General features: G+C 48.3%; 1 protein-coding gene across 1 annotated transcript; it reads right to left on the bottom strand.

The window, feature by feature from the left end:
* Nucleotides 1–363: 363 nt before the first annotated feature.
* LOC115323850 (nucleoside diphosphate kinase B) lies at nucleotides 364–6,813 on the bottom strand. Its single transcript, XM_040206159.3, has 4 exons — nucleotides 6,261–6,813; nucleotides 5,567–5,668; nucleotides 3,350–3,462; nucleotides 364–766 (listed from the first exon to the last, which is right to left on the bottom strand). Exons 1-4 carry the CDS (start codon nucleotides 6,435–6,437, stop codon nucleotides 643–645), a joined length of 516 nt encoding a protein of 171 aa, XP_040062093.2. The 5' UTR covers nucleotides 6,438–6,813; the 3' UTR covers nucleotides 364–642.
* Between the last annotated feature and the right edge of the window lie 6,840 nt (nucleotides 6,814–13,653).

Raw genomic sequence — 13,653 nt, 5'->3', positions numbered from 1 at the left:
AAATGCCTTCACCGTTGATCACAACCGTGAAGTGCCGCACAATGAATATTTCCTCGTTAGCCATAACAAATATCAAGCATGGCACATTGAGCTCGATGCAATCGAAACAGGTTGTAGTGAAGCTGTGGCGGGCTTGTAAAGCCCTCCATGTACTTTTTCTTTCAATTTCTATTCCCTGCAGTGCAGGGTGGCGCCGCTATCCATCTATCGACGGCTCTCCGCCCCCACCACAACCCACAACAGCTCCGCACGCTGAATTACAAAGTCACTTTCGCAATCGCGGTCGTAAGACTTCCGCCTTCTGGCCGACCGTAACTTTGTCTCTTTTCAGCACTTGGCATTAAACGGAAACGACACCAACAATGACTTTTCTGCACCTCTTTATTATCGGAGAGCAAAAAAGTCGTAGAACGACAGCAATATGTAAAGTAAAGCCGAACGTGCTAACTGACACCAGCAAATGTATGCACATCAAATTTGCAAGTTCCGTACAGATTGCATCCTCAACAAACAAGATGAGTAAATGGCTAAAAAAAAGCCAACGAGATGAGTAAAGCCAGGCAGTGACCAGTGTCAAAAATGCAAAAAAGGTTCAGACTAACAAAATTAAATAGGACTCATATAAAAAATGAGATGAGATCGCTAGTTCTCCTTGAATATCCAGTCGTCAAGGCACTGCATCCACGGGACCACTTCTGCCTTTTCGAACCACAGCTCGATTTCTCGCTTGGAACTCGGAAGGGAGTCGCTGCCGTGGACCACGTTTCTGGAACGTTGAAAAAGTAACAAGGTTTTTTGCTCACGTTGCTCGTGAAGATATAAAGGGCGACTGAAATAACCAGGCTCAAACTGAAATGGGCCGTAAAAATTGGCACCTGCACGTAGCAATTTATATTTTTCATCACAGCGGTATTTCGCAGGTCGGTCTTTTTCCTTGTAAAATTACAAAGCGTGACTGCATTTCTGTAAACAAAAACAGGGCCAAAAAGCTTGCCAGGGTCAACGGCAAGCGGCGACGCAGGTGACTGAGTCGAGCGGCGCTCAACTCAGTCACCTGGAAACATGCACTGGAATCAAACCTGCCAAGAGCGGTTGAGGACTTCACGTATGCTGACAGAGAACCACTTCATTTTTTTGCAGGAATTTGGAAAGGACAATTTGCTTTTAGCGTGTTGGTTCATCTGACAATATTTACATGGAGTATTTATTTATTCCTTAACCTACACAGATACCTGCTGCGCCGTTAGGCATTATGCAGGGGGGTACATGAAAAACACACACTCAAAAACCCCTTCAAAAGTACAAGCAGCAATCAATAAGTAAAACTTTTTCACACTAGAATACTTCTCTGCAGTCTATCATAAAGAAAACATCATCGATAACGGAAATCAGTTCTTCCAGGAGCGCAGTCCACTCCCGGGCGGTTTGAACAAAAATTGAATAAAAAAAAACAGACACTACAATAACGATACTCCACCGCTGTCTTAGAATGATTCCGCCTTGAGGATACATGATGCGATTCCAGAGCGTAAAGACCTTTTTTTCAAAACCTGTCTCCCCATGACATACATGAAAAAATTTTAATCGCTAACACCTTCTCCGAAATTTAAGAAGGTCCCAACCCAGTCTGGTCTTCATTTCTCTGTGCAACTTGAGTATGGGCTATAATCACCTGTGACAAACCTTAACGCCTGAATTTGAATTCGCTCCAACTTATTTGGAAGGTAACATTGAGGAAGATCCCTGATAACACAGGCATACTCTAAAATTGGTCTGATAACAAAAAATATGTTTGTCCCACAGTACGAGGTGTATTCTTAAAATTCCACCGAACAATATATAGCATCTTATACTTGCCTTCGCTACAATTTTATCTACATGGTCATTCCATTTTAAATTATTTGAAAAATACACTTCCACATACTTATGTTCATCTACCTGTTCAAGTTCATATTTTTTTTTAATTTCTATGCAGATGGGCTAACAATAGATTGCGTAAAATACATGTATTTGCACTTTTTATATTTAATCCGATTTCTCAATGATCACACAACCGCTCTAACATTCCTAAATCCCTTTCCATCTTACAGACGTCTGCATCATTTTCAACTAGTACGCAATCATCTGCAAATAATTTAATATCTGACTGTATGCTTTCACAAATATTTTCATATTAAAAAAAAAAAAAAAAGCAAGGGCCCTAGCATGCTTCCCTGAATCCAATAGAAATCCAAGAAGAGGATGAAGTGTCTCAATGCCTTCCTTAGGACTGCCAGAGTTTATAACAAAATTGTAGGCTATGCCTTAACCTCAGATTTCACAATGTTTAAGTACTGGTTAATTTGGCAAATGTTCTCTTCACAAGTTTGAGTTTCAGGAGTTTTTATTGAGCAAGCCAATCAAATAGAGCAATGTTAAAAACACTGTAGCACGGGAATTCAAGTCTCCAATAGATGAAAGACACATCCACAAAAACAGGATTATTTTGAGCCGAGCGAAAGCTGATCAAATTGCAAGATTCCAAAAGTCGGCTTTGAACCTAGCGAGCTGACTGGTTCGACAAACCGAACACTCGAATTTGTTGAGCTTGAACAAACGTAAACATTGCAATTCGCAGCACTAACGGGCTCGGCAAACTTCCAACGACCAGAAATTTAAAGGTTGAAAGACCACTGGATGAAGTTTAATCTAGACACAAGGTTCCGGTAAAAAGAGCTAAAAAAGTGAAAGCCGTTTACAACTCCCTGTAACACCGAATTAGAGCGCAGCTCTTGAGGAGGAGGAGGGAAGGGTACTGGGGTGGGGGTCACGTGACGTGGGGGGGTCACGTGACGTTGGGGGTCACGTGACGATGCCGATGATGTCATCAGTGACGATGACGATGCGGACTCCGATGACGTCATCAGCGATGATGACGATGCAGACGTCAGTGACGTCATCAGCGACGATGACAATGCAGATGTCAGTGACGTCATCAGTGATGATGACGATGCGGATGCCGGTGACGTCATCGGTGACGATGACGTCATCGGGGAGGTCACGTGACCTCGGGGGGGGGGGGGGGGGGTCACGTGACTTTGGATGTCACGTGACTTTGGGTGTCACGTGACCCTGGGGGAGGGGTCACGTGACCTTGGTTACTCCAACGCCGACGCCGCTCAAGCCAGGAACGGGCCCCTAAGAGCTGCGCTCTAAAACCACACTATACATGAACTGCCCATCCGTTTGGTGCCAAAAGGACTCCTGGTGCTACGGTAATTTCCGTTTTCCGCCTAAGGCAAATTTTGGGCACTTGTAGCGCTCAGTGTGAACGTCTTCCCAAAGCATGGTGCAACACGATACTACTGACCTGCCCGTCACAATGCCGTAGTCGCCACGAATCGTGCCCGGGCTGGACTTGAGGGGGTCGGTTGCACCAATGATGTCCCTTGCCCTTTTTACGACCTCCTTGCCTTCCCACACCTTCGCACAAAAAGTCGCAAGAACATCGGAGAGCTCACAAAACATGTCGTCAACCACACAAAACAGTCCCGCCAACTGCAGGGAGGGGTCCCCATGGACCATTGAGGGCTTTTTTCTGGATCTAAAAGAAGAATCCACGCTTTAGATCCCTCTAGGGCAGCGGACCCTCAAATGTGGTTCACGAACCCACAGGGGTCCGCACTGATTTAGGGATCGCTCAACCTCTCCACAAAGGGTTTAAAATTGTCAGACCAAACGTCCTCGCAGCTGTAACAGTGGCCTCAGGAGTCACAATGTGCTCTTGTTGGTTTCTAGTTGCGAGTGCATTTGGAGAAAACGCCGAAATACGGTGTTGCCATCTTTGCTTCCCACCACGAGACTGCTTTGTCGGGGCTCGTCTGCAGGAGGCCGAAGGCATTAAATGCGATTTATATTCAGTTGGACTAACGACTTACGACTTCCTTCAATTTACGGCGACGTCAGCCGGGATGGAACTGGGCAAAGCAGCTTTGGAGCAATCTTGGGAGCAGAAAAAGACTACAGATTGGAGGAGGCTGGAAGCAGCAAAAATGAGGTCTTGGAGCAAGTTGGGAGCAGCATACCAGTTTTAAGAATTAAAATTGAGGCTAAATGTCACCTGGTTTTCAAAACTCGAGGAAATAGGGCATGTAGATAACTCATTGTGAACTTAACAGTATAGTTTCAATTAACATTTTATTTGAAACATTTTTTTACGAAATGACAAGAAAATTAGACTCTAGAAAAGCACGCAGTAACAACAGCAGGCCCAGTCAATGCTACAAGTGCCAACATATGGCCTTGAACAGTGCTTGCACTGCACGAGCGTGCGTACTTGGCAGGTACGCTGAAATTCCAGAGCCCTCGCTTGCAGCATTATCTGCGTGTGGACCAAGGTGTAAGATAGACAGGTGGGGAAACGAGAGCCAAATGAGCAACCGGATTGTGTCCCCCTCGGTTTTCTCTTTTTCTGTGGCGCCATCTATGTGGAGCTCTGCGAACCCTCACTCCGTGTGGGCGACCGGTGGCGACCGGCTAAACTGACCGAGATGGTTTCTCGTGGATTTTCAATGGAGGGCTGTCGTGCTCTCTTTTTATTTTGTGCACTGTCCCATAGAGTTCCATGCAAATCCGATTCCAATTTTTTTCCGCTTGCCGCAGCGCCATCTGTCGCAAATTGGGTGTACCCGCAAGCAGACGTGTACACAATCCGGTCACGGCGCTGCGGTAGGCTTCTATGGGCCATTTCCCCACCTGTCTATCTTGCACCCTGGTGTGGACTTGATGAAGCAGGGCAACAGCGAATTGCTTCAAAGAGGTCTGGTAGCAGAAGCATCGTAATGAGAATGCTGTAAGAACTGTTTTAAGCTGACACGAAGTACAACCATGGCAGCAACCTTTGGAAACAGCGCTTCGGATTCGGATCTACCAACGTTCCCTTTGGGCCGGAATGTCCAATGTCAGTGTTGCCAACAAAAACTGCGAGACGGCTAATTTCGACGAGGCTCGTTTATAATTTCAGCTTTGGCACACTTTGGCGCAATTTTGTTCTTATTTATACTTTTGTATCAGTGTGGCGCATGAAAAGCGATTAGGCGCACAGTGGAGTAATTGGCGCAGCAGTTCCATCCCTGCATCAGTTCCCCGATGCATGCAACACATTGTTGTCGTAAGCGCATTCCACATGGGCCTGCAAATGAGCCCTCAAGCCACGGTCATACTGCCAATACATCAATCAAAGGACAGTCTGCGGGCATGTTCCAACCATACACATGTGCAAACATGCTTCGAACATGCAAGAGACGCGTTTGCAGATCACTTTGTCATCACATCTACAGCAAACACCGTGTCTTTCTGTACAGCGTACGGGCCGCATGACTGCTGCTCAAAGATAGCTGTGGTGGCACAAAGTTTAGGAAGTTCTGTTCTGGGGTTGTCCCACACTGAAACTAATCTCATTCGACATCTGTTGCAGTCCTGCAGTCAGTTGTTCTCCGTTGTGCTGGGCATGGCGGAGGTGGAAGGGGGTTTGTTTGAATCGAACCGAGACGAGGCAGACAGAAAGCAGCGATGGATCGCGACTCACCATGATGACGATGGGTCCCATTTGCATATACTTTATGAGAGCGTGAAAGAATGGTCGGTCCGAGAGCTCCTCATAATGTTTCTTCAGTATCTCTTCAGTTGCCTGCAAGGAAGAAAATGAAAAAAAAAAAAATAAATAAAATAAATAAAAAAAAAAAATAAAAAAAAACAGAATGTAAATATGCTTTCTCCCTTACATTGGTTCCACACAAGCATTGATTTTCCATGCAACATGGAGGCAATATCCAAATAGTATGAACTCGATTTTGTGGCACCCATGCGCGAAATTAACCTTCTCTACTAACCGATGGTGAAGGCAAACAAGTTTCGACATACTTTTGCCTCCTTTTATTTCTTAGTATTCTTTTTGCATACCAAAAGGTTTAGATTTTTGGAAGAGACATGAACTGCAGTCATTGACAGCATGAGAACAGCAAGGGCGCTCGTTGCCTTCCTTTGTGCTTTGGCTGCATATGCACGCTCGAGACTCGCGAGACACCAAAGCATTACCGAAGGTAGGAAGCTTGCGCTGGAGGCGTGACAACCGCAAGACCTCCCCGCCGTTCTAGCCCCTTCAGTGATGACGCCATGGCTTTTCATAACCGCGCAACCAAGCCGAGCTTCTTTAGTTCAATTTCACCGTGTGAATTTTCAACACCGTGCGCTTCGGAGAGATAATCAGCGCGCGGACCCACCTGTAGAAACTTCATCGCCACGAGTTTGAAGCCGTTCTTCTCGAAGCGGCTGACCACTTTACCGATGAGTCCACGCTGGACGCCGTCGGGCTTGACGATCACAAAGGTGCGTTCGCGCCGTTCTTGAACGGCGGCCGAGAGCGACGCGTACATGGCCATGAGGATCCCAACAACCATCGGGGGCTCGCGTGCAACGGTGCTTTTATACTCACCCGTGGACTATTTTTATACCCGGTAATTAGTGTGGGCCAACAGCCCCCGAGACCGCAAATAACCGCAAGCGAAAGTCGCCGGCTGAGCGTTCGATTGTTTCCGAAGTTGACGGAGGCGAAAGAGTTGGTGCGAGTGTCTCGGAGTGACGCTACCGACCTTTGCCGGCGTTGAAACCTCTCGGTGTATGTGACGTTGATCAGATTTTCGTCTCAAAAGAGTTACATATTTCTGGGAGTGTCTCTCTTCACGGATCTTCTACACGAAATAGAACAAAGGGCGCTTTTCTTACGTAAATAATTAGTGATGGGCGGAACTCGGGCAAAGCCGAATTTTCGCCGAACTGTCGAAAGTAGGGGTGTCGCGAACTTTTGTCGAACCGGATTTTTAGGTCGAACTTTCGGGGTTCGACTAAGTGGAACCGGTTCGACGAACCTTCGAAACTTTTTACCAAATTCGACCGGTTCGACTTTGCGGACAGTGTGGCCAGACCTTGATAGACGCATGTCTAGGTTTGGAGAATTTATTTTTATGCAAATGGTTATTTTATTTTATGAACGGTTGGAATTAAAAGAAACCACTTCTAATCACTAAAGACATTAATAACTTAATTTTGTTTGTACTGTATTAACTGAAATAACCAACCAGCGCTGCCCTTAATTCATCCATTAGCCATTACCATCCAATCCGAAGCCAACTGGCCAGCCTGTCGCGCATGCGCACACGAGTCGAACCTCAATACAAGGTTCGTCGAAATTTTCACGAAAAGGTCGAAAAATTCGAACCAGGTCGAATTCGAACCTCGGCCGGTTCGCGACACCCCTAGTCGAAAGAATCTGCAGATTCGGGCCATTCGGCAAAAATACATTGTTACCAGACCTAAAAGTTTATATATCGTTTACCGTGAAAAAAAAGTTTTTTTTTTAATGCATATTGACGCAGTTGTTACTCAATAAGGCTATATTTTACAAGATTATAGTATCTCTGACATTTCTGTATGTTTACTGCAACGAGGTATAGGGCATTAGAGTGATAAACTGGCAGCTGAAAGTGACCCCCAATTGACCGCCGCCATGTTGTACAATTTTGACCACTAGACACGTGACCAGGCCAAATCTATGACGTAACCAGACCAAATCTCTGGCGTCAACGAAAAGATGGCAGCGCCCAGTGCGTGTCGGAAGCGTTGTGGGCGTTGATCGGAGTGTGTGGATTTCGTGAGCGGAATTCGGTTTTTGAGGGTTTTGTGTGCTCTCCCGCGTAGGAATAACGTTAAGTACGAGGGAATGAGGCTTTTCTTTTTTATTTAATTCAGAGTAAGCCAGATTCGGTCCCGTGCTTCTCGTACGGGCTCGGATCACTACCTCGGACATCGCCCGCAATCGTTAACCACGGGAGCTCCTCCATAATCGCTGAGTCGAAGGATATGTCGAACCCATCCGGAACGCGGAGTCTAAAGGTATGTAGGACGTAACCAGAACGCGGAGTTCTAACGGTACGGCGGACGTGCCCGGGCAATTTTCTTAGCTCGACCGTCAAGATTCGCATTTGAAGCAGCGAGAGAAGTGTTGAAATCTCCGAACTGCTCGGTGCTGAGCTAACTACGGACCACTTCACTATGTGATCCGTAGTGACGTGAAAAAGACCGACGGCGGTCACTCCGGGCGGACGGCGGCTCCCGGCCGCCTGCCGGGTGCCTTCTGTGAAGGGGCGACAGTCGTGTAAGCAGTACTGTACCAGCTTCTCTTATAGTTATGTTGTTCCCGAGCAGCTTCCCGATCACTAAATCCCGCAAACGCGTGCCGAAATTTCAAAAGGTGTCTGCCAACCTGGAAAGCCTTGAACTCCCAGGGAATTTCGGATCATCTGGGAAAGTCAGGGAATCATTCAAAAAGTGGGCTAAATAAGGGAAGACGACTAGTGAAAGCGGCATGGCGGTTGCTCGTCGGCACGGCCATGCTGAATGACATTGCCGAAATGTCATCCTTCGACTCAAAAACTCAAGGAATTTGATCAAAATAGTCAGGGAAAAACTTGAAAAAGTCGGGGAATTTGAAATCAGTAGTTTGTTAGACACAATGTTTGATTTTCTTGGCACTCCACGCGTTTTTACACACGACAGGCACACGCCCGTGTATCACACGGCAGCCAGGCCAAGCGGCTGCCAGCCACTTATGCAAGGTCGATAAGACGCAAGCGTGGAACGCTTTCGGACTGCTGTAAATACACCAGCGGGAGCGTCCGGCCGCAGTCCGACTGCCCACGCTAAAACACCCGACACAGACTCCGCGTCCTGGGTACGTCTGACGTATCTTTAGATTTTGCATCCTAGGTACGTCAGACCTATCTTTAGACACAGCGTCTGGTAATAGTAGTGAATAGGGTCACGTTCAGTGCGCAAGTCACTTTATTACACTCGGAGAGCGGAATTCCATTCCCGTTGCGCAGGTAGTTCCCGAGCTAGGCATGCACTTGAAGACTATGTTTCACTCTTTCATAAAGCAAGCTTTGCGGGACCCCTCCGCCCTTGTGCACCCATTCGCAGGTCGTGTCGCCTTTCCTCACGTAACTCCCGCAGGTTCAGTGAGTTGCCGAGCCACTGCACCCCTGGCGTCGCTCGGTACATACAAGAGGCGGCTCACGTCGGTCGTCCAGCAGCGTACTGGAGGGACGCAAAGCTAGCAGCCTCCTTGGTGCACGCAAGACGAGGCTGAACAGAGCTCCAAGCTCTTCTGACGCACATGTGCACTCCAATGAGACCGGTGTCGCACCCCGATTCCTAGAGATGTGGTCGCACTGGCAGTCTTGTCGGTCCCTGGGGGCCGTCGAGGAGTGCCAGAAAGCAAAATTCCATCCTTCTTGCGCAGGTAGTTCCCCAGCTAGTCACTTCCTTGACGACGTCGCACCCTCTCTGGAAGCAAGCTTCGGGATGCTCTTGTGCACCCATTTGCAGGTCGTGTCGCCTTTGCTCACGTAACTCCCGCAGGTCCAGCGAGTTGCCGAGCCGCTGTAGCCCCGGCGTCGCTGGTCGTGCATCCTGGTCCTGGTCGTGCATCAACCACCGCTGCCCATTTCCGCTGAGTGCTTGGGTGTGGTAGCTTGACGTGCTTTCGCAGAAGGCTGTATGCCTTTGCCGAGTAAAAATGGAGCGTGAAGGCAAACTTGCGCACATCCTCTGTACATGCGTTTTTGTTGCGCCTGACTCTTTTTAAGACAAGGTTGCGCATTGTGTTGGTGAATGCTGGCTTAGGAAGTCGTGTCCTCAGTTCACGGAGCAGCGTGTTCAGCTTCCTAATCCTGGCCGTCTTCCGATTGATCTTCTTCTCTGCCTGTTTCAACGGTTTCCTCGCCTTCTGCAGCTTTTGCCTACTCGTGGCCAGGACCCTGTGCAGTCGTGGTGACACAGCTGCGTACGAGTGGTCACCGAAGGAAGTGTTGCGTCGCTTGAACACAGCTTCAGGGGGAGTCTCTGACGTCGTAGCCTGAGAGGGGGAAGTAACAAGCTCCAGTTTTCAGGTACTTCGGGCGACTAGTTGCACAACTTGCAAAGGTGTGTCTCTTGTATCTGAAAGTGGTGGTCAACGAATCACTAGAAAAGTGGCATCTTTGGGATCAAGTTGATAAGTTCGAGTAAAACATTCAGGTTCTTTGCAACACTTTTAACCACCACCATTATAATAATTCCATGGCATGCTGTATGCTTTTTACAATCATTCAATCATAAGTGGGTTACGTGTTTTCAGTATATACTGATATACATAAAAATATGACCTCCAAACGATTTTTCTTGAAATCTGCAAAAACCGAAAGAACCCGAATTGAGCTTGCTTTGAAGAGAAATTGCACTTTCCACGGCAGGGAACCTTGATAAACGTCTGTACTTTTGTTGAACCACAACACCGACCGCACTGAACTGTCTGCGAGGCTGCTCTTTTTCTTTGGGAATTGTTTTTATGTGCTCCATTTAGCAATGAGTAGTGCATATCATGTTGTGTCTCCTAGAAACGCCACAGATATGCATTTCCTTTTACCACATAAGTACCGTGACACTCCGAGTTTTAGTCGATACCAAAAAAGAAACTGATAAGCTCAAAATTCGAGAGAACAAATAAGCACCAAAAAATCACCCCCATTTTTAAAAAAATAAAACTACGAGAGCACCTCAGCTTTCTTTCATGATGTGAGAATGCGTGAGCATTACCTTTGGCCGAGTTATATTGACGTCAATGAGCAAGGTTGACCCAATGAATAGCACACTAGTTTTGCGATCATGAGAGCCTAGGTTCGAAACCGGGCAGGGGATAATTTATTTCTAGGTTTATTTTTTGTTTGATCACGTGATTAATAATTAAGTCACATGACGAAAATGATAACGTGAGCACAGCTGTTTGTTTTTCTCTTATTTTCTTTTTCCTTAGATTGCGTCGCATTGGTCACGGCATTTGGACACAACTTTTGGTTACAGCTTTTGGCTGCACCCTTTGATCACGGCTCTTCTTTTGCTCACTGAGCCAGGTAATACTCACAAATTAAAAAACACCCAAAACATGGAACCCTATTCATAAGCCAGAACTCCCAGCACCCCCTTTTTGTGGGTCAGTGCCAGTTCTGGCCAACGCATAAAAGGTGTGGTCACATATCACACTGCACAGTATAACCTGCCAAGAATGCATGCCCGGCACACAGTCTTGTGGAATACAGGCAGTCTTGAATGTCACCGCTCGTTGTTCTGCTGACAGGTCTCACCCTCCAGAGAGGCAGCCTGGATCGACGACTGATCAGCCAACCCCAGGAGAGGCCCAAGCTGCTGCTGGTTCTGGAAGCAATGTAAAGCTGGTTACTTCCCCCTCTCAGGCTACGACGTCAGAGACTCCCCCCTGAAGCTGTGTTCAAGCGACGCAACACTTCCTTCGGTGACCACTCGTACGCAGCTGTGTCACCACGACTGCACAGGGTCCTGGCCACGAGTAGGCAAAAGCTGCAGAAGGCGAGGAAACCGTTGAAACAGGCAAAGAAGAAGATCAATCGGAAGACGGCCAGGATTAGGAAGCTGAACACGCTGCCGTGAACTGAGGACACGACTTCCTAAGCCAGCATTCACCAACACAATGCGCAACCTCGTCTTAAAAAAAGTCAGGCGCAACAAAAACGCATGTACAGAGGATGTGCGCAAGTTTGCCCTCACACTCCATTTTTACTCGGCAAAGGCATACAGCCTTCTGCGAAAGCACGTCAAGCTACCACACCCAAGCACTTCAGCGGAAATGGGCAGCGGTGGTTGATGCACGACCAGGACCAGGATGCACGACCAGCGACGCCGGGGCTACAGCGGCTCGGCAACTCGCTGGACCTGCGGGAGTTACGTGAGCAAAGGCGACACGACCTGCAAATGGGTGCACAAAAGCATCCCGAAGCTTGCCTCCAGAGGGGGTGCGACGTCGTCAAGGAAGTGACTAGCTGGGGGAACTACCTGCGCAAGAAGGATGGAATTTTGCTTTCTGGCACTCCTCGACGGCCCCCCAGGGACCAACAAGACTGCCCAGTGCGACCACATCTCTAGGATCGGGGTGCGACAACCGGTCTCATTGGAGTGCACATGTGCGTCAGAAGAGCTTGGAGCTCTGTTCAGCCTCGTCTTGCGTGCACCAAGGAGGCTGCTAGCTTTGCGTCCCTCCAGTACGCTGCTGGACGACCGACGTGAGCCGCCTCTTGTATGTACCGAGCGACGCCAGGGCTGCAGTGGCTCGGCAACTCACTGAACCTGCGGGGAGTTACGTGAGGAAAGGCGACACGACCTGCGAATGGGTGCAACAAGGGCGGAGGGGGTCCCGCAAAGCTTGCTTTATGAAAGAGTGAAACATAGTCTTCAAGTGCATGCCTAGCTCGGGAACTACCTGCGCAACGGGAATGGAATTCCGCTCTCCGAGTGTAATAAAGTGACTTGCGCACTGAACGTGACCCTATTCACTACTATTACCAGACGCTGTGTCTAAAGATAGGTCTGACGTACCTAGGATGCAAAATCTAAAGATACGTCAGACGTACCCAGGACGCGGAGTCTGTGTCGGGTGTTTTAGCGTGGGCAGTCGGGACTGCGGCCGGACGCTCCCGCTGGTGTATTTACAGCAGTCCGAAAGCGTTCCACGCTTGCGTCTTATCGACCTTGCATAAGTGGCTGGCAGCCGCTTGGCCTGGCTGCCGTGTGATACACGGGCGTGTGCCTGTCGTGTGTAAAAAACGCGTGGAGTGCCAAGAAAATCAACATTGTGTCTAACAAACTACTGATTTCAAATTCCCCGACTTTTTCAAGTTTTTCCTGACTATTTTGATCAAATTCCTTGAGTTTTTGAGTCGAAGGATGACATTTCGGCAATGTCATTCAGCATGGCCGTGCCGACGAGCAACCGCCATGCCGCTTTCACTAGTCGTCTTCCCTTATTTAGCCCACTTTTTGAATGATTCCCTGACTTTCCCAGATGATCCGAAATTCCCTGGGAGTTCAAGGCTTTCCAGGTTGGCAGACACCTTTTGAAATTTCGGCACGCGTTTGCGGGATTTAGTGATCGGGAAGCTGCTCGGGAACAACCATAACTATAAGAGAAGCTGGTACAGTACTGCTTACACGACTGTCGCCCCTTCACAGAAGGCACCCGGCAGGCGGCCGGGAGCCGCCGTCCGCCCGGAGTGACCGCCGTCGGTCTTTTTCACGTCACTACGGATCACATAGTGAAGTGGTCCGTAGTTAGCTCAGCACCGAGCAGTTCGGAGATTTCAACACTTCTCTCGCTGCTTTCAAATGCGAATCTTGACGGTCGAGCTAAGAAAATTGCCCGGGCACGTCCGCCGTACCGTTAGAACTCCGCGTTCTGGTTACGTCCTACATACCTTTAGACTCCGCGTTCCGGATGGGTTCGACGTATCCTTCGACTCAGCGATTATGGAGGAGCTCCCGTGGTTAACGATTGCGGATATTTTAATTAAACTCGAACGACCGAGCGATGTCCGAGGTAGTGATCCGAGCCCGTACGAGAAGCACGGGACCGAATCTGGCTTACTCTGAATTAAATAAAAAAGAAAAGCCTCATTCCCTCGTACTTCACATTATTCCTACTCGGGAGAGCACACAAAACCCTCAAAAACCGAATTCCGCTCACGAAATCCACACACTCCGATCAACGCCCAC

Source organism: Ixodes scapularis, unplaced genomic scaffold (assembly GCF_016920785.2).
Source record: "Ixodes scapularis isolate PalLabHiFi unplaced genomic scaffold, ASM1692078v2 ptg000199l_1__unscaffolded, whole genome shotgun sequence".
Lineage (NCBI taxonomy): Eukaryota > Metazoa > Arthropoda > Arachnida > Ixodida > Ixodidae > Ixodes > Ixodes scapularis.
This window is presented reverse-complemented; position numbering and strand designations above follow the sequence as displayed.